A 21726-nucleotide genomic window follows, 5' to 3' on the forward strand; every position below is an offset into this window, starting at 1 on the left:
GACTCACTCCTGCTGCTGCAGCAAGAAGTGTAGCCTGGGCGCCGCTGGACTTCTGCCCAGCACAGTCGGTCAGGGCCCTACCAAAGGCACCTGCCCAGACTTTTAGTGTTCCTGCGGCCCCCCACCAAAGGGACCGTCAGACACAGAGACCCCCGCCGGTAATTGTGAGTACCAGCGTGCAAACGCGCGCGCGCGTATGCCACCCTCCGTCGCCATCTCCGGGGGCTTTGCGCTACCCATACACAGAGGGTATTCTCTGGTAGTAGGGGAGACATGGGCACCCGGAGGGCGCGCTGAGGGGGAAGGCTGGCGCGTTGCCAGCGCTACAGCGCGCGTTTTACATGTGGCAGGCACCATTTTGGAAATCCTAAATGCCACTACAGGTACTGCGGCGGGGGGAGGGAGGATTGTAAGGCTTACCTATGCGTGTTATATATGCTTTACAATCCCTGTATTAATGCCTGACACTTCTCTTCTTCCAGGAGTGCTCAGCGCTGTGTTAGGAGTTCTATAGCCTGCTGCATTGTTTCAGTTCACTGAAACCTCTGGTTACACACACTTAAAACTCTCTGTGTGGTTACATATATATTATAATATAGTGGGCTATTTGGGGATTGGGCTTAGTCTCCCCTCTGGTGCCCTGCAGTCCTCAGAACTCCTCACCCCACTTACATTCTGTGTTACTGTGTGTGTGGGTGCTTTATCTGTCTGTCTGTATTCCCTGTCTGTGTCATGACTGGAAAGGCAGCCACTAAAGCCTCTCAGAAGGCTTTCATTTGCATTTCTTGTGGAACTAAGTTTACACAAAAAGCTGATAGCACAGCTTCTAAGTGTGAGGCATGCAGCGCTGCTTCACCCTCTCAGGAGGCTCCCACTGTCCCCCCTCCGTGGGCTGACATGTTGGCAGGTGCCATGACTAAATTAACTTCTGAGCTAGCAGAGTCACGCTCAGCACAGCCAGCGTGGGCCTCTACCCTAGCTAGGTCCATGGACAATTTAGTGTCCTCCTTGGGGTCCGCTCCTAGGGGCCAAACAGGGCGCCAAAAACGCACTTTGGCAGCCTTAAATGATTCCGAGGATACATCTGAGGATGAAGCCCCTCTTTTAGAGGATGCTTTGGATCTGGATGATGGAGATTATCAGGCTCAGGTAGAGGAAGGGGAACCACAACTGGCAGGAGTGGAAGCCCTCATTGTAGCTGTAAAGCAAACTCTTAATTTCCCAGAGGAGCCTGAGCCAGTCACACAGGACATGGATTTGTTTTCAGTACAAGCAAAGCCTCCTGTTGTTTTCCCTTTCCCCAAGCAGGAAGAGTTGTCAGCTGCTTGGCAGAACCCTGACAGAAAATTTCAAGTACCAAAGAAATTTTCTAATAATTACCCTTTTCACCGCTCTGATTTAGCTAAATGGGTTACGCCACCTCCGGTGGACGCCTCCTTTTCCAGGCTGTCTAAAAAGACCGCACTTCCAGTCCCCGGGGCATCTGCCCTCAAGGACCCGGCGGATAGAAAGTTAGAGAATACCCTAAAGGGTATTTATGTCGCTGCAGGTTCTCAGCTTCGTCCTGCTGTAGTGTCGGCATGGATCCACAAGGCCATCTCAAAATGGTCTGAGCAGCTTATTCAGGGTCTGGAGGATGGTACTCCTAGACAAGACCTCAAGGTGTTAGCCGAGCACATTCAGGAATCAGCGTCCTTCCTGGCTGATGCCTCCAAGGACGTCACTATGATTGCCACTCGCATTTCAGCAAATGCAGTAGCAGCTCGTAGGGCCCTCTGGTTGAGGTCCTGGACGGCGGACGCAGAATCAAAGAAAGCGGTAGAAGCTATCCCATTTAACGGGGAAATGCTCTTTGGCCCGGAGCTTGATAAATGGATAGCTCAGGCCACAGGGGGTAAGTCGGCGTTCTTGCCAACAGCTCCTCCTCCAGCCCGCCGACAATATCCTGGGCCCTCCTTCCAGTCGTTTCGCCCACACCAGTCCTTTCGCGGGCGCGGCAGGGGATCCTCATTTTCATTCAGAGGTGGCAGAGGTAGAGCCAGAGGACAGCCTACCACTCGCACCCAACTGCCCAAGCCCCAGGATAAGCCTGCCGCATGACTACCCACCCCATGCAGCAGATGAAGCTCAGGTCGGCGCAAGGTTGTTGCTTTTCAAGAAACAGTGGTTCACAACAACAACAGATCCCTGGGTTCGCCTTCTGATATCAGAAGGGTACCGGTTACAATTTATCGGCCGACCTCCTTCCAGGTTCATCAGGACCAAAATTCCTCAACTTCCAGAGGAAAGAATTCTGCTCCAGCAAGCCATTCAAAAACTTCTGCTGGCACAAGTGATAGTACCCGTTCCGGTGGAGGAAAGAGGACGGGGATTCTATTCCAACATCTTTCTCGTCCCAAAACCGGACAGGTCGGCAAGGCCCATCCTCAATTTAAAATCCCTAAATCTTTTTGTCCAATATCAGAAATTCAAGATGGAGTCCATCCATTCTGTGATTGCCTCACTCGAATCTCAGGAATTTCTGGCATCGGTAGACATAAAGGATGCCTACCTTCATGTCCCCATTTGGCCACCCCATCAGATTTTCCTCAGATTTTCCTCAGATTTGCGGTGGGGTTGGAACACATCCAATTCCAGGCTCTCCCGTTTGGATTGTCCTCTGCCCCCAGGGTGTTCACCAAACTCTTGTCAGTTCTCATGGCTCACCTTCGGCTTCAGGGACTGACCTTGGTGCCTTACCTCGACGATCTATTGATCAAGGGTCCATCGGTGAACATTCTGCAGGATCAGGTTCAAACGACCATCGACTGTCTGGTCCATCACGGCTGGATTATCAATTACAAGAAATCAGCCCTACCTCCCACATAACGGCTCCAGTTTCTGGGCCTAATCCTGGACACCCAGGAGCAGAGGATCTTTCTTCCAGAAGACAAAATAGAGGCAATCATAGCCTTGGTACGGCTAGTGCTTCGTCGCAACAGGGTCCAGATCCTGTTGTGCATCCGGCTCTTGGGGAAGATGGTGGCAGCCTTCCCAGCATTGCAATTCGGAAGGTTCCACTCTCGACCCCTACAGTTAGACCTGCTGAGCCAGTGGTCCGGGTCGCATCTATACATCCATCAGACAGTGCTGCTCTCCAGGACCACGAGGTTGTCCCTTGCCTGGTGGCTCCAGAGGCAGAGTCTGGCTCAGGGTCGCCGCTTCGCGGTGTGGGATTGGACGATTCTGACCACAGACGCCAGCCTCACGGGCTGGGGCGCGGTGGTTCTGTCTCGTCGCCTCCAGGGTCTGTGGACCCCATCTTCAACGGCCTAAGCGCAGCAGAAGACCTCCTGTCAAACCGACCAGTGAAAGTTCAGTCGGACAATGCGACCGCGGTCGCTTATGTCAACAGACAGGGGGGAACCAAAAGCAGACGAGCCATGCGGGAAGTTCACAGGATTCTGCGGTGGGCAGAACAACGAAATGTCATTCTATGGGCGGTCTTCCTCCCAGGAGTAGAAAACTGGGAGGCAGATTTTCTAAGCAGACACCAGTACCACCCAGGGGAATGGGCTCTGCACCCAGACGTCTTTCACCAGATCACACGCCGGTGGGACACCCCACAGATAGACCTCATGGCGTCACGCCAAAACCATCAACTTCCTCTGTACGTCGCCAGGACAAGGGATGCAGGAGCGTATGCAGTGGATGCCCTGGAGATCCCATGGCCATTCCAATTGGTTTATCTCTTCCCTCCACTTCCTCTCATCGGAAAAGTTCTAAAGAAAATTCGAAGGGAAAAGGTTCAGACCATCATGATAGCTCCGTATTGGCCTCGCCGGAGTTGGTTCTCGGACCTCCAGAACCTTCTGGCAGACGACCCCTGGACTCTCCCGGACAGGCCGGACCTTCTGCAGCAGGGGCCGTTCTTCCACCACGCCCTCAGACCACTCCGTTTGACGGCATGGCTGTTGAGACCGAGGTCCTGAAGCAGAGGGGGATTCCGTCCTCTGTCATCCCCACCATGCTCAGGGCTAGAAAGCCTACCTCTGCGGCCCATTACCACCGGATATGGAGGGCCTACCAGCGTTGGTGTGTGTCCCGTGGATGTTCTTTTAAATCCTTTAGGTTACCCCGACTGCTCCGATTCTTGCAGTCAGGTCTGGAAGCAGGCCTTCGGCTTGCATCATTAAAGGTTCAAGTATCTGCTTTGTCAATTCTGTTCCAAAAGAAATTGGCGTTGATGCCGGACATTCAGACCTTCTTTCAGGGGGTTGCACGACTCCAACCACCCTTTATACCACCTACTCCCCCATGGGATCTTAATGTGGTTCTTCAATTCCTGCAGTCTTCCACATTTGAGCCTCCGGAATCTGTGGATGTGAAATTCCTAACCTGGAAAACCGTCCTCCTAGTGGCGTTGGCTTCAGCTAGGAGAGTCTCCGAACTTGGGGCCTTATCCTGCAAATCTCCATTTCTCGTGTTCCATGGAGACAGAGCGGAGCTCCGCACGCAGGCATCCTTCTTACCCAAGGTCGTCACGTCTTTCCATATCAACCAGCCTATCGTTATTCCATCTTTGCAGGACTCAGTTCAAGGACCTTCCACCCTGGATGTGGTAAGGGCTCTTAAAATTTGTCAGCAGAACAAAGAGACTAAGAAAGACCGACAATCTCTTTGTTTTGTATGACGCTCGAAAACGGGGATGGCCTGCGTCCAAACAGTCCATAGCCCGTTGGATCCGGTTAACCATTCACCAAGCATATGGGTCTCTTGGGAAGCCTCCGCCGTCGATTAAGGCCCACTCCACCAGGGCGGTGGGCGCTTCTTGGGCGGCCAGACTTGGGGCTTCAATTGATCAGCTTTGTAGGGCCGCCACATGGTCCTCGGTTAATACATTTATTAAATTTTACAGGTTCGACACTTTTGCTTCAGCCTCGGCTGATTTTGGGCGTCTGGTGCTGCAGGGTTCCACGAGTTCTCCCGCCCAAGGGGGAATCTTTGGAACCTCCCCAATGTAGCTCGCCAGTGTCCCCTGCTGGATGAAAGAGAAAAGAGGAATTTGGTACCTACCGGTAATTCCATTTCTCTGAATCCGCAGGGGACACTGGCCTCCCGCCCTACTCGTGTCACCTGCTTGTTCTCAGTATTATCTGCCTGTTATGAGTGGTATCTGAGTGTTAATGTTATGTTTGATTTGTTCTGTTTCCTGGTGTCCTCTCCTCTCGTTAACAATTTTCCTAACTGGGGATTGTGGGGTATTAGAGGGGAGGAGCCAGCTTCTTAAAGTTATAGTGTGCCAGCTCCCAGCAAACCCAGCTCTAAAACCCAATGTAGCTCGCCAGTGTCCCCTGCGGATTCAGAGAAATGGAATTACCGGTAGGTACCAAATTCCTTTTTTTAACGCATATGCGATATAAAATTGTATAAGCACCCTAATGGGTGCTTTTAAGCACCCTAATGGGTGCTTACAATGCTTAAATGCACCCCCTACGCCACCCCCCCAGTATAAACGTGAACCCAAAGCGTGGCGTGCGCAGCGAACCCGCGAGGGGCGGCGGTACGCGTCCTACGACCTTTTCATACCCCCACTATCCACGACGGCGTGGAGTTGAGTCTATAAAGTGTGGCGAGCGCAGCGAGCCACCGAGCCCGAAGCATGGCGAGCGGACGCGGATACCTGTGAAGCCCGCGAGGGGACGCAGATACCTGTGAAGGTATCCGCGTCCCCTCGCTGCGCTCGCCACACTTTATAAAATCAACTCCACGCCGACATGGATAGTGGGGGTATGAAAAGGTCGTAGGACGCGTACCGCCGCCCCTCGCGGGGTCGCTGCGCTCGCCACACTTCGGGTTCACGTTTTCACCCATTAGGGTGCTTATACAATTTTTAGTCGCATTGTATGGCATTGTATGCCATATACAATGGCATACAATTTTAAAATTGTATGCCATTGTAGAACATCGCGTGATATCGCATACCATCGCATGCCTTATGGTCTGCGATGCGATGGGTGCCGTGATAGTGCACAAGTACCCATCTGTTTTAGTGGCTAAGCATCCCAGGTTTCTGATGGCCCACAAAATGCTGCAGGAAGGTGCACCTAATAAAAGTGGTCACCGAGGGGCAAATTTACGATCTGTTGAAGATGGTATATTGCCCGTAGCAACCAATCCACTGCTACTTCTTTATTTAGCACCTTCTAGAAGATAATAGATATAGGGGGGTATGGAATGTGCCGCCGCTATTTCCGACGTGGGAAGTAGCGGTGGCTCCCTATTCTACGCTGTCTTTAGCGACAGCATTGATGCAGGATCATGGCAGAACGGGCACGACTTTAGAAGCTGTCGGGCCCATTCTGCCAATCCCAGCCACAGATCACCAATCCACGGCCGTTTTTGCGGCCGCGCCCCTTTTGTGCTGAGCGGCAGGTGGGACATTTATTGCCGTCTGTCGTTCTGCGGTCAATCAGACCGCAAACGGGCCAGGACCACAGCTGTTGGCGTGGATTGACAGCCGTGATCCCGGATTGCATACCCCCCATAATCTAGTTGCTATGGGCAACATCACATCATTAATAGAACTCTCATTTTAGTAAATTTATTCCTGTGTATACACACACCCTGTAACTTTAAAATTAGGTTTAGTTGGTACCATGGTTCAAATGTGCCTATGTTAACAGTAGTTTATAGAACTTGCTTCTAGATGTGAGTGTGGGACAGCTAGTTGGGAATAAAATGCACTGTTTCCCATTCCTCACCACTGAGGGTTCTAGAAGTTAGAAATGCAGCCTATTATGAATATGTGAGTGACAGTTTCTCTTGTTTTGTGTGTCCACATCAGTCAGAACTGGTCAACTTCGCAGAGAGCATTCAGCAGAAACTTTCATACTTTAATGAGTTAGAAACCATACACAAGGTGAGTATTGCTTGCTGTACTTTGGGGTTAGCCTACCTGTGGCTTGTTTGCCTCTTTCAGCTATAAATCCGCAGGTATACCCTGTGTATGGGTTAGGGCGCTCATATTTACAGCATTTGTCTAGATAAAGCAGCGTTTTCATATTTTGAATGCGCCTATAACATATAGGGTCGTATTCAATGCTCTTTTGTGAGCTGTGACAGCGAGCAGTTCTGATTGCTCGCGGGTCAGTATTCAACTGACCCCCCTGCACACACAGTTTCCACCTTGCTGGGTTTTTACCGCGAGGTGGAAATGTCACGTGCGGCCAACAAAACAGCGAGGCTCGTGGATAAATGCAGCGGGCTCCCCACATTTGCCGCAAACCTCGCTGTTTGGGGTAATCCTTGCAGCAAGTATTCCTCTGGAATGTAGAATAGGGTTAGCAGCTGGCGCAGGGGTTAACCGGCGAGGGTGGCCGTTAAACCCCCTTGCTGGCTGCGTTGAATATGGCCCATAGACACACTATGCCCATCTCCCTTTATTCTGCCCCTGGTATTTCTCCTATTAAAAAGTGCATGGAAAATGCTATATAAAAAACTGTTAATAATAAATAATAATAACTGTACAATATATAGTAGCCCCACTGACAGTGACTATTGGAGTCCTGTAGGAGAAGGTGCATTTGTAACTGTGCTGGAACTCTTAGTCACCAGTAAAAAATTAGCGGTACTTCTTTACTTTCACGGCGCCAGCATGGCGCCGCGCGTACTTCCGGGTTACGCTCGCCACTAATTAAGTTAAATAAATGGAGTTAACGCCATGCCAACATGGATAGTTCATACCTTCACTATCCATGTTGGCATGGAGTTGATTTTAATTAGCGTGGCGAGCGTAGCGAGCAACCGAGCCCGCAGCGTGGGCGAGCGAAGCGAGCCCCGCAAGGGGACTCTGACGCGCGGCGCCATGCTGGCGCCGTGAAAGTAAAGAAGTACCAAATTAGCTTGTGTTCTACAAAAACACATTTGTTTATTATGGTTCTGTATTTTCATAAGTGGGTATATATATATTTGTATCTCTCTCTCAGCAACTCTGCTAATTCATATCTGTGCGACATGCTACAATGTAGCAGCCTCAGCTATTTTTATAATACATGATCCTTGTGGTCTGTATACAGACTAAGGGGGTTATTCTGGTTGATTCACAAGGCTGCGAATTCGAAGCCTTGCGAGTCCACCAAACCCCGCCCGGCGAACGACCGCCCCCTCTCCCCCCCTCAAAGTGCGGGTTCGCCCACACAGGCTGCGAATGGATGTTTTGCATAAACATCCATTCGCATGCCTTGGGTAACCGCCCACACTTTTCGATGGTCACCGACCATTGAAAGATGTGGTGCGTGCACGCATATCAAAGTGACTTAAGTCACTTACATATGCGTGCACGGATATGGGCGGGCAGCTGACATCCGGTGATGTCAGCTGCTTGCCCCCCACCTGTGTCACTGTCTCATTACCATGTGAACGCCCATGGAACGATGGGCGTTCCCATATGGTAATGGGGCAGCCCGGCGCCCCCCGCACTCCGTCATGGGTGCGTGCTCCTGGTGAACCGAAAGTTCGCCGTGGATGCACGCACCCTACGTCTGCGCAGACGCGCACCATCGGTCCTCCGTGCGAATGCACAGAGAACCGAATGGATTAGAATAACCTCCTAAGTCACACACAATGTACAAGTTCCATATATACACATATATACACATTACTCAGCACAGTCTCCTCATGCGTTCTAGTTGCATTGCGTTGCAATAGAGATGCACAGGATCTGGCGGCTTACTCACATCAGGCATCTTCCGCTGCATGGCTTATTGAGGACCCATCTGTATATGTGGTCTGATCTACTGATAAAGGTTTGCAGAATAGCTGTGTAACTGTTTTTGTCTTTCTTTTGACTTAGAAGTTGAATTCTCCCACATTATCTGTGAACAGTGAAGGATTTATACCCATGCTTGCAAAACTAGATGACTGTATATCCTATATTTCATCACACGTAAGTTGGTTATCTTGTCATACTGAATACATAACCCCCAACTTTACCATTTTGTACTCTTTTTTATTTATTTATTTATTTTGACCTGTACTGGCCAAAAAGGAACTTTTACCTTTTTTTACATCTCCCAATCCTAATCATTCCTATGGGAGTGTTGTGGGGCCATGCCTCCTTTACCCATGACCACACCCCTTTTAGAATTTGTACCGGTTTTTATCATGGCAGTCTTGGAGGTATGTGAATATATTTATTTCTCACTATTTTCACTGTGATAAAAAAAGTACGGTCTGTAGGGGAGGGGAGGGTGCACCGTTTTGTTTTCTGTTCTGACTCCATACGGCTATTGTAGCAATACTTTTCATATATTTCCTCCATTGTCAGAATACTGCATATTAATTCAATGCAGGTCATAGATATATGCTATATATCCTATGTACCCTATGGAGGTGCAAGCACTTTTCAGCGAATACGGCCCACCGTAAAGTGCACCCGGGGCCGTGATGATTCGTACTCGCGAATCATCTGCAACCTTCGGGACTAATAGGATAAACTTGGTTGCAAAAACAGCAACTGTGAGTAGGTGCAATACCAATAATGACCACCGGATGTCAATAGAACCATTCTTTAGAAAAAATAATAATCATAATGTACACAAAATAAATATACACATTCAGCAAAATTGTGTTCTTTACAGAGTGGCCCATGGCAACCTTTCTGCAGTTATATACTGAAAATAAGCTACGGTTAAAGTATTATGAGTTACAGCAATGAGACAGCGAACAGCTGCAGTTCAAGCAAAGTTATCTTTGCACTGCCATTTATTCTTCCATGTAAGGAGGTATAGACATTTGTCTTGATAGTTGTGAACTATTATGATTTATGTATATATTTTTTTTTCCTCCAGCCAAATTATAAAGATCATCCTGTTTACCTGGCAAAGTGTAAGCAATGTCTTTCTAAAGCTATGCACCTTATGAAAACTTACACTGTGAACATACTACAGAACCTCACCAACCAACTCGTGAAACGGGTAGGTTACAGAAGTCCAGCGGGCAGGAAGCGCTTTACAGCTTATTCCAGGGGGCAAAGTCATTTAATGGCAAGCAATGTTGGGTTAGGTATTAGAAATAAATACTCAAATCATTATAGAAAGTACATTTATCTTCACCTCAAAATTTCTCATTTCAATCGCACAAAAGAAGGGTAATGGGGGGGAAAGGTCAACAGAGGGCTTGATGGGGCAACCCAAAGTCGCAAAACGTGTCCGTTGCTAGGTAAAATCTAGCTAATCAATGTAATGGAGTAAGTTAAGCAGATATAACAGACTCTTAGGGGTATAGTATTTGTGCAGGAACCAGGTGATTGTAACCATGTAGATCAGGGGTGGGGAACCTCAGGCCCGGGGGCCTTATGCCGGGAGTCAAGTACAGGGGAAAGGTCGGTAGTTCTCTCAAGATTCCTTTTAATCAACAGCAGCCGGAGACTGTCAGTCCTATTCAGCGGCAGCCGCCAGAGCGTGGGCGGCTGCTGCAGGACAATTTGTAAGATACATTTTTACATATGGCCCTCGAAGGATTTTCCCCCCATACAAATGGCCCTTGGCACACAAAAGGTTCCCCACCCCTGATGTAGATCATTGCAGCTTTCACCTTTTCAGGAATTCTTGATGTTGTCACTGTGTATCTTCTAGAAAGAGGATTGTCCAACCAAATGATTTGAACCAAAATCTTTGGCAGTCTTTATATGTATGCCAAATGATGTACTGTATTGTAAAACTGTTTTAAGGGGCAAAAGGGGTCTATGTACTTAGACTTGGAGAGGTATGAAGAACAAACCAACAAGCACTTGTCATTTTGCAAACACGGCCTGTACGTTAGGAGCTGGTTGGCTGGCACTGTCTCTCCTTCAACTTTATCTTTCTCCAAGGCTTATTACATAGACTCCCAACGTGTGAAACACAATGCTTAGACTGGCTTGCTTATCTCAAAAGCTATATTTTTACAAAACGTTAGGCTGCACAATGTTACTATAAACTAGCAAATAGTAACTTAATCCATGTTTCCTTTATTGGCAGGATTCCTCGAATACACAATATTCTGACAATGCTTTCACACTATTCTATATCAAATTTCGAGCAGCAGCTCCGAAGGTCAGGGTAGGTATAATTTAGCTCATTACATATCTTTGTTATTTAGTGTCCTAGTTGTGAAATACTGTGTAAAACAGGCATATACTGATTTTACACTACTTTTCTTATTGACAATAATTCTTTGTTTCTATAGACACTAATAGAACAAATGGAGCAGCGATCTGAGAAGATACCGGAGTGAGTATTGTGATTAATGCTAAACTGTATTCCTGAACCTTATAAACTGTGATTTCTGTGCTTGATGCCCCCAGTGTTACATATTATCTAGCGATTTATCGCCGGGGCACACTTCCATCACTGGCAATATGGTCGCCTGCGACCATATTCCCAGCGATTATAGCCCCTATCGCCCCTATCGCCCCTGTGTGTACACAGCATTAGTATCCCGCAGCTGCACCATGTATCAGCTTCAGCGTCACTTCCTGGATGTCTGTACCTAACACTCAGGAACTGAATACAACATGTGGTGGGCAGGAGACTGCTGTATCACACAGGGAATGAAGAGTCAGGCTGTGATAAAATGTAATATGGGGGTTGTGAGTGGCTGCCTAGTAGATACCAGAGATCCGTTACTATGGCCAGACCGGTTTATTTGGATTGAGGAAGCATTAGTCTCTATTTCTCTAAAACAGTTTAATGTTCATTTAATAATATCTGTATACTTTTTCTTTTGTCACTATTGCACCAAATTAATAAACCACATATTGCAAGCTTCACCACCAGTGATTCCTTCTTTTATTATTGTTTAAAAGATATCAGCTGCTACTGGGAGAGATACATCAGTGCTACCTAGAGCAGCGGGACAATTTGCTCAGCCCAAGTATCACCAGCACAATAACTGACCTAACCAACCAGAACAACAGGGATCACTGTGCCTTGGTAAGTATAGAATGTGACTGACAACACCCACACTCAGATTGAGAGACGGACCGATGCAGAATTGGGTCCAATTCATGCTCTACAGCCAAGCGCACACAGCTACAGATGATCTGGAAACCTAAACCTCTCCATCGCAGTTCTGTTTTTGTCCAAATAGCCCCAATTGGGTAGTAAGGGGGCATTGGCAAGTAGGCTAATGGTGGTGGTGGTGGGGGGTATTCAGTCTGCCAGATTTTTGACCAGGTGAAAAGTAAGTCAGCTATTTTTTGACCATTTTAGGGGAAATTAGATTCAACCTAATCAATCTTAGTGTTGATTTTTCGCCTGGGCAAAAAATCCAGCACTGGCGAAAACCATGTGGATCGTCAAATTTACCATGAATCCACGTGTTATGGCGAATTCACATCTGTTTTGGCCCTTGGGCGAAAACACACGTGATTGAATACTGGATGGCGAATCATTGCTTTTTTTTTTTGCTTGACGAAAAGAAAATGTCACTGATTGAACCCAGAGTGCAGTGAGGGCATGCAGATGGAGTTATTGACTATGCAGTGTGTCGCATTCATGTAATTACACCAGTTTTGAGGGCTGGTGTAAATGCCCACTGCGTTTGGATTGAAGCAGTATGGTCACACAGATGTACACGGTTCTGCGTACAGTCAGTGCAATTATATGGTTAGAGCTAATTGGGCAGCTACTGTTACATCGAAACGAAGGAAAGGTGTATTATATACATCACATCGAACAGGTTCACTGGGACTAAATGTGCATTTTATATGTTGTAGGTACGGAGCGGCTGCGCATTCATGGTCCATGTATGTCAGGATGAACACCAGCTTTATAATGAATTTTTTTCCAAACCAACTGTTAAATTAAAGTAAGTGATAATTTGTGTGTTGTTCTGGGCCGTGCCTAGCCCGGTGCCACTGACCAGAGCTGCAGCTTCATCGCAGCGCATGCGCAGTTATCCCACCATCGCACTGCTTCTGGGGTAACTGAATCTTGTCTGAATCCGGTCCTTAATCAGCAAGAGGAATTGATATTTATATTAATACTTGTTCTAGTCTTTACTGGTCAAGTAGTTCTAGTTTTTGGTATCCATCTACTTCCAGAAATGAAGTCGTTCACCTAAACCGTAAATTTAATTTTTTTTAAATGAAGATGAATGCATTTTTAATGTGGAAATCAAACGAGTGAACAACCACAAGCTACAGTAGTTCTTATGTTTGCACTCAAGGACATGGCCAGAGCCTCCGCAATCATCAGCTTTTCATACTTGTGAGCTCAGTTTAGCTAGTGTCTGAAAGCTGTATGTATGTAAATATAATTTAATTCATATTTTGCTTTGATTACAGTGATCTTCTGGAGAAACTGTGTCTGTCCCTATATGATGTCTTGCGGCCATTGATCATTCACGTTATTCACTTAGAAACATTGTCCGAACTTTGTGGCATACTGAAAATTGAGATGCTTGAAGATCATGTGCAAAATAATGGTAACTAGTCCAAAGACCCGTGCTACGGACGGGGGAAAGTTTATGCTTATGCAATTCTCAAAAGTTTTGTAAAGTGAAAATGTTTTTCATTTAATGGACCCTTATAAGCCTTTAACCCCATCGGTGATCTGCCATGAAATTTCTCAGGCTGAGCTGCGCTGCAGGAGCAGGCTTTCCCGAGAAATTTACGGGCATGCCACTGCAAAGAAAATGTACGATAGTGGTGAGACACTGGCCCACCACCATCCCCCCCCCCCCCCCCCTTGCTGATACTCCCCATCACCGCCCCCGTCGGGGCTCTGTGAGGATCAGTGCTGCTCAGGGAGGTTCGGCCATGCTAGGCCGTTTTTGTGTTGTGGCATCCAAAGACAGGAATACTTGAACGGCTGAGCGCTCCCAAGCTCCCCCGAGCGGCCCCAAACAGCAGAAGCCAGCAGCAGCAGTCCCAGGGGAGCAGGGACAGCTGCAGATGGCAGTGACTGGCCCTTCTGTGGTAAGCATTTCTGGGGCAGGACAAACCTGCCCTGGTAGGTTTGTCCTGCCCCAGTAAAACCACCACTCAAGGGGTTAAGGGTCCACTTAAGGGAGTCTGTATATTGTGTTGTATTCAGTGCCATCGAGGGGGGCGGGTCTGATGGAGGGCCCCGGATACTGTGCCCCCTCCCCCGCTTCAGAGACCAGGCAGTGGGAGTAGAGAGCAGAGGCTGCTGCAGAAGCACAGTCTCTCTCCCCTGCTCAGCACACACTGCTCAGTGCCGTGTACTGAGCAAGGGAGAGAGGCAGCAACAGCCTGTTTTTTTACACGCCCCCTGTTGACCAGATCCATATTTTTTACCGGGGCCCATCGGCGCTCTCAGTGTCCCTGGTTGTATTCAGAAAGTCAAAAGCTTTCGAACGACATATCACAATGCATGAAAACAGAAATAACATGGACCCTTTATGACAGCACTTTTAAGGGGTCTCCCGATTAAGCCCATCTTCGAACTTAGATTGTCCCTTAAAATGATAAGGTAGTGTGCAAAGTTTGAAGACAATTAGTTAAAGCGTTCAAGAGTTAACATGGGAAAACACACACACACACACACATTTATACTTATGTAGATATACAATGCTGCATTTATGTGTAGCTACCACAGAGGGTGCTATTTACACACATTATGCTGCAAAATCTCTTCAGTATTTTATTTTATTGGTGCCGTTTATAATCTAAAGGCAATAATCAGATATTTGTTAATATATGATGTTTCTAGATCACATATGTGCAATAGAAACAGACTCCAATACAGTACTTTCTTTAAATTTTCAATGGAGAACATTAGGGCGTAAAACTAGATTGTGCTGCTTAGAATTTTACATTGACAGCCTAAGCCCTAAAGTAATGTTGGTAGCATGTAACTGGCAGATGTTTTATACATGGTTACACACTTTGGCGTCTATTTGTATTTCTTATTATGTATATATGTGGATGTCTAAACAGTCATACATTGGGCAAAATGATGGATTGGAGCAGTAGAGATCTTTGCTCCACCTACAAGGCTGTTAGGTCATAAACAGAAGGGAAATGTGTTACTGTGGGTCTCCAGATATTTAAGTTAGCAGGGGCTTTGTTAGTGCAAACCTCTATTTCTGATGTGGATGATACCGATTATTTTCCTGGTAGAAGAAAACAGATGAGGAAAACACTGCAATCTGACCTGAATCACATAGATTTATAATTGTCCTTTAATGTACAGTTCTAAATCTGACTGTTAACTTTCTTGTTATGTAATTAGTTGATCACCTTGGTGCCTTTGCTGCTGTGGTGCAACAGATGCTGGAAGATGTACAAGAGAGACTTGTGTACCGTACACACATATACATCCAGACAGACATACTGGGTTACAAACCGGCCCCGGGAGATCTGGCCTATCCTGACAAGCTGGAGATGATGGAGGTATGACCCACTTGTATCTGTAGCCTGTGTGACATAGTGCACTGCAGATCAGCCAGGCTGCTCTTCATTCTGGGCGCGGACATGTTGCAAGTACATACAGCCTAAAGAAATTGAGGAAAGTACAAAAAAAAAGGACACTTCTGCATTTTACCCCAAATATAAAGCCTTGGCTGTTTTCATAAGGGATGTGTGTGAGGTGGAAAGAGATTAGTGATATCCAGTTAAGGGTTCCCTAAAATAATTTGATTTCATATACTATTTATTGTGTACCTTGTAAATGTGCCAGTGGTATTCAAATGGCAAAATAATTGATATATCAAAAGTAGTGATCTATAACTGTACAGGTTACGTTACAGCTGCGCAGCCTAGCTACGGTACTTATTTATATTCATTGAGTCCCTTTGAACTAGACGTTGTCTTAGAACCGATAGCTGAGTGTGGTTAAAAAAAACTACAGGCTGTGTGTGCACCTCAGTGTGCGCCTTCCTTAGATGCTGAGTAATAGTCATAGCACTTAATTGGTATGCTCCTCGGCGCATGCGCACACTGCTATGGTAGTAGTCCTTTTCTGCTTTTCACTGCAGGATTAATTGCAGTGGCTGTTGGTGCACATTGTGCTGCATTCACATTGAGCGCCCCACCCCCAGCTACCTTGGATACTTCATAACCGCAGCACATGCTACTATCGGGTATATATTAGATGGTAAGCTGATAGTTAGCACTCTTGGTCGACCTATTGACTGCAGAAGACCTGGAAAGGTGTACAGATCTGGATGACTCAAGTCATTATGGCTAGAGGACAGTCAGTGACCCCTGTCTAGAATCGAAAATGGACTCCTGCGTTTCCAAACTGAACCTTGCAATTTTTTTTATTATTATATTTATTATATGAGGGCTAATATACCAATGCAGCAGGAGGCATCTCATGTAAATACACACCACCCTGCCTGCTTCCGTGACCCACTATTTGCGTAATCATCGTCCGTCCGAGTAACATCCAGATTTTTGTCTCAAATGCTCAGCCGTGACCAGTACATCTGCGGCACCTGCAAGCACTGCCTTCAGCACACCTATGTTTTGTAGAACAGACCTGGTCTCCGCCCCAAATGCCCTGAGCCTGTCAGTCATGCTGGAGCTTAGAGTGCACTAGATATGGAGACACAAGACCCGTTCTGCACATGCTCAGCACGGGTCCTGCATATGGGCAGTGCCCCCACCTTTGGACACGATGGATAGCGTACAAGTCTGTATCCGACCATATTCTTCAATACTGTACACTTCATTTATTTCCTTCCATGAAATCATTGCCTGACGTTATAAAATATGTCTTGTGTTCCCAGGAAATTGCACAGAGTCTGAAAGAGGAGCAGAAGAGGCTGCAGTCTTCAGAAGCTTCTTTTTCTGACGTCCACCTAGAGGATCCAGATGCCAATAACATGATTAAAAGCGGTATGTTTTTAATTTGATTAAAATGGGTTCTGTAGGATTAAAATCCTACAGAATGAAGTAGCTTTGTATTCATTCTTAAAAAAAATTGATGTATATTCCATTCTAACCAATCCTGGCTTTAAATGAGTCTTGCTTGCTTAACGTTACCCAGTGTTGACTTCAGAATGAAGTACATTTTTTTCCATAGAGAAGAGCCCTTCTGTTTCTTTGATCTTCAAAGCATATTTCCTTTAGAATAATGCCACTATAATGATATCTAAAGGGTTTGTTCTTGTCCCTGTTTAGGAGGCATAGATTTTTATTTTCATGATTTATATTTAGTTTTTACAAGCACATGCTGGGGTATTGCATTTTTTTCTTTTGTTATGTTATGATCAATACCACTGTACAAAGGAAAAGGCATCGATGGGCAGATCTTTCGGAATAGTCTCCATCTCCTCCTGAAGAGGGTGAAAAATGCTCCACAAAGGCCATTTAACATCTACTGCACATAACTGTAGTGGAGTCCTGTTTTGATGTGGTGTTTCCATGGTAACGGCATTTGGAAATGTTCACTCAGTATAGCTCAAGTGTAAATTGCTGTTTGTGGCTATGAAGAAATTAATCATCAAGAACACATGAAGCGCATCTTTCTGCACAAGAAGTGTGTGCCTTACGAATAGAAAGAAAAAACATAGGAAATCTGTGTAGAAGTGAATAAGCCTTACAAGGCTGAAAACACACAACAATTTTGGCAGAGATATTCGGCACTTGGCCTGGTTATCAAACCATGTGGGGCTTTAAAGATGTGTGGTGGTGATGTGATGGAAAGCAACATGCCGATAAATACGTTTTGTTTGGAAGGTGAATGCTACCTGCAAAACGTCAACTTTAACATTACCATTTAACACATTTCTTAGATTCAATTGACTTCTTCAGAGGCAATATAGAAATATTCTAATCATATACCTAGCTATCTTGTTTGGGCATGGACACCAGAGTTCACCCAGTGGGTTAGCAATCTATAACGCTGACATTTTAAAGATGCGATGATGTGACGAGAATGTTGTTTGTTTAAACGTTGATGGCCAATAAGCAATAGATGGTAGTACATGGAATTGTTAAAGTGTAATATCAATACAGGTTGGGTATCCTTTATTGGATATCCCAAAACGGAAATAACCGTAGGTTTTCAGAATTTTTTTTTTTTTCGGTTGTTGTTTTATTTTCTCCCCCACACACCTTGTATTTATACTTGGCTCGTCCCCTGGTGTCCACGGCGCCCAACGAACCCCTCTTCAGCAGCATCCCCAGTTCCAAGGATGCATTGCGCGGGTGTGCCAGTGACGTCACAGCTCCCAGGAATAGTGGTGCACAGTGTATGGTTTAGTTGTCCAGTGGTTAGCAGGGTGCACAGAATAGAGTCCCAGCCTACAGCAGTATTAGAAAAGTGTCAGGCAGAAACTCATGGCCAGGTCACTGAGGTCCAGCTGGGAAGAGTGTCCAGAATGGATTACAGAAGCCTTGGGGGAAAGATTAAAATAATCAGAAGTTTGTCAAGCATTGTCATAGCATTGTGCCTATCCAGTAGTGTCCAAGGGCTGGAATTGGAAGGAGACGAGAAGCAGTTTTCTGCAAAGTAGTTTTACAGTAGTAGAGATTTCAGGTAGATTGTTCTACTGTTTTCTCCTGTATAACTCTTAACGCTCACATTTGTTATGTACCTTTTAAAAATAATTGTGAAAAAAGATATTTCCTATATAAGGTAAACACTACAGGTCATTATGATGAATAAAAATGTTTGCTTCACACCTATTTTGACATTAATTTAGCACTCAAACGGCTAATAAGTTTTTCAATAAAGATATAAAAATTTCAACAATGAAAAAGCAAAGCAGCGGAACATACTGGCTGCAGCCTATACACTAATCATTTGGATATAAAATAATAAGGGACATAAGAACCGCTACTTGTTTAGTTTCACGGCGGCACTTCCCAGCAGATCATATGTAAATCGCATGCGATATTTGCATACGATTGGATCTGCGATGCGATTTAACACACCCCCATTATCCACGTCAGCCCGAAGCGTGGTGAGCGCAGTGTGCCCCGCGAGGGGAAGCGGTACGCATACTCACTTCCTGTTCATACCCCCACTATCCATATCGGCATGGAGTTGACTTTATAAAGTGTGGTGAGTGCAGCGAGCCACCGAGCCCGAAGAGTGGCGAGCGAGGGTCCGCTTAAAACGAGCCCAAAGCGTGGCAAGGGGCCGCGGAATACACATCAAGTAATCCATGTCCCCTCGCGGGGCTCACTGCGCTCGCCATGCTTTTGGTTCGTTTTCCGCGGCCCCTTGCAGGGCTCGCTGTGCTCACCACGCTTCAGGCACGGTGGCTCACTGCGCTCGCCACACTTTATAAAATCAACTCCGCGCCGAAGTGGATAGTGGGGATATGAACAGGACGGGAGGACACTTACTGCATCCCCACGCCACGCTTTGGGCTGACGTGGATTGTGGGGGTGTGCTAAATTGCACCGTGGATCGAATCGTATGCAAAACGCATGTGCTTTTTGCATACGATGCGATCTGCTGGGAAGAGCCGCCATGAAACTAAACAAGTACCGAAGAACCTTTATTCAAACTGGCAGGTCCCAGTAGTGCCATAGGTAGGTGCTTGTCCTGCATGTGCCAGCGTGGACTTTGTAGCCTATGTCATTGGATTTGCTGCTTCTTTGCAGAGTGCTGGGGGGTTTCGTTTTTGTGTCTAGATTAGCCCCTCCTGTACATGCATCTGTGATGGACCAATACATTGATTGAACAACTTCTATTCTGTGAGCCGCAAGTAACCCAACAAACATACAACAAAATGTAAAAGAAGACTAAAACACATTTAAATATATATTAATAACCTAAAAAGGATTTCCTGTTAATTCAATTAGCATTACCAACCACTTTGAATAAAAAAAATAATGAAACATAATTCAACGCCACGGCCTTAAAATGCCCATACACTACTGCGATATATCGCAGCAGTGTATGGCCATCCGTGCGGATTCCCGGACCTTCCCGGGCAGCAGGATCGTATGCGGTCCTTTCACATGCAATGTATTGCATGCACCCCGTTTCCTGCCGCCTGAGTGCCCAAATCGGAGATCAGACTGGCAGCAGGTCTGACCTCTAGCTCAGGACAGATGCGCACAGGACTGTACATTGGACCCGAAGGGGTTGTTAAACACATTCATTTTGAGCCGATTTCTCGGTTCGATATGTCGTGATCGGTTGAAAGCGGTACAAATTGGACTAGTGCAAGGGCACCATTACAGTAAAAATACCGCTTTTAATAATTTATTTTAACCTTTTTTCACTTCGCGCAAATAACAACTATATATTTATAAGCTATATGAAATGTGTATATACTATACAAACAATTATATGCAATGTGAATTTTGTGGCAGTCACAATAAAAGTTATGTTGTCCTTCAACTATTTAGTGGAGCTTAATTTATATAATCCAAGAGTGCACCACACTAGTCTTTCTTTTCTTAATTCAGTGGGTATTCAATTAGTTCTGTTTTTTCACAAGCGCAAATAAATGGAACTAATCTGCCCCCCAACTATTCAGTTGCAGACGTTTTCGCTTGCTATTGAAGCCATTTTTCGGCAGTGCCTTTTTTTTTTTTTTTTTATGTAATGGCATTGGTGAAAAATGCCTCAAAAAGCAGCAAGCGACCGCAATTTCATTAGCAATGTGGCGAAAACATGTGGATCGTGGCGAATTCACTGATCCATGTGTGTTTCGACAATTCAACATTTTCACCTAGGATAAAAAATCGGCACTCCAGTTGAATAGTGAATACCAATTACTGTAGCTGTAAATAATTGTTCAGCAGGATTACTTTTATTAATAGACCGTTCTAGCCAATGCATGTGGACTAGGGAAGTATACTAGTAAATATATTTGGCATTAGTAAATTAAGTGTCAAGGTGTCTGTGAAGACCCATTGGGAGAGAATGTCTTTTTTTCCCCCGGTGCAGCGATTATTTTAACTTTTTAATAACCAATAGAATAATTTTTCTGCTTTTCTTTATAGGGTCATCAGAATCTTTAAACTTAAGGCCACAGAATACGGTTTCCCCTGCTGATTTGCATGGCATGTGGTACCCTACTGTTAGGAGGACCCTGGTGTGCCTCTCCAAGCTGTACAGATGTATTGATGTAAGTTGGACTATCACAATATGGTACATTAATCCAATTAAAGGGATGGTTTTGAAATTTGCTTAGTGGTGTTTCAGAGTATAGTTGTATCACTGAAGCATGATGGGAAGTAAACTTGAGATTGAAGTTTTTATTTATCTGCAAGTGATGTCCAATATATTTTGGGCAATTATGAATATTGTTAAATGAGAGTGTGACCATGAGATATACTGCAAGCTACTGCTTAGCATATATTGGCTGTGATTGATCACATGAGGTCTGAGGTGTTTAGGAGATAGAGGAGGCTGGGGGACCATTTTATAGGGTGAATCAGACAGTGAATGAACATTTCCAGGTTTAAAGTATTAAACAGGTTTTATTAAATGTCTTATACTTTTGAAGCTTTCTTGTGTTGGGTGGTTTTTGATTAGATCATGAAGTCACATGACTATGTTGAAAATAGATTTCTGTTTTTGATTTCTGAATCCGCTTTTTTTTTTTTTTTCAAAATACTAATAATTGTACTGGAAGCCATCATAAATTATTTTTTTCAACAAATTAACAAATTGTTCATTTGGTGTTTACAGATTGTTTATAACTAAAAATATAGTTGCATTTAGGTTCATTTATACCAAATGGAAATGCATAACTAAATATTGTAGCCAGTAATTGTATACCATCTTTCATTGTGTTCATTTTTTTATATATTTTTTTTTA

At 45.4% G+C, this 21726-nt stretch overlaps 1 protein-coding gene across 3 annotated transcripts in view; it reads left to right on the forward strand.

Moving 5' to 3' along the window:
• Positions 1 to 21726, forward strand: part of COG3 (component of oligomeric golgi complex 3) — a 65730-nt gene that overhangs the window by 7333 nt on the left and 36671 nt on the right. For all 3 annotated transcript variants that reach the window (XR_014469746.1, XM_083168964.1, XM_083168963.1), the window contains exons 5-15: positions 6827 to 6901; positions 8834 to 8926; positions 9831 to 9956; positions 11001 to 11081; positions 11209 to 11252; positions 11828 to 11954; positions 12740 to 12831; positions 13310 to 13449; positions 15222 to 15382; positions 16723 to 16831; positions 20906 to 21030. Coding sequence is in view for 2 of the 3 variants with exons in the window: in XM_083168964.1 (XP_083025090.1) it covers positions 6827 to 6901; positions 8834 to 8926; positions 9831 to 9956; positions 11001 to 11081; positions 11209 to 11252; positions 11828 to 11954; positions 12740 to 12831; positions 13310 to 13449; positions 15222 to 15382; positions 16723 to 16831; positions 20906 to 21030 (1173 nt within the window). In the remaining variant the exon portion in view is untranslated. The remainder of the gene's footprint in view (positions 1 to 6826; positions 6902 to 8833; positions 8927 to 9830; positions 9957 to 11000; positions 11082 to 11208; positions 11253 to 11827; positions 11955 to 12739; positions 12832 to 13309; positions 13450 to 15221; positions 15383 to 16722; positions 16832 to 20905; positions 21031 to 21726) is intronic.

The sequence above is a fragment of the Crinia signifera genome, chromosome 2, assembly GCF_055691185.1.
Source record: "Crinia signifera chromosome 2, ASM5569118v1, whole genome shotgun sequence".
Lineage (NCBI taxonomy): Eukaryota > Metazoa > Chordata > Amphibia > Anura > Myobatrachidae > Crinia > Crinia signifera.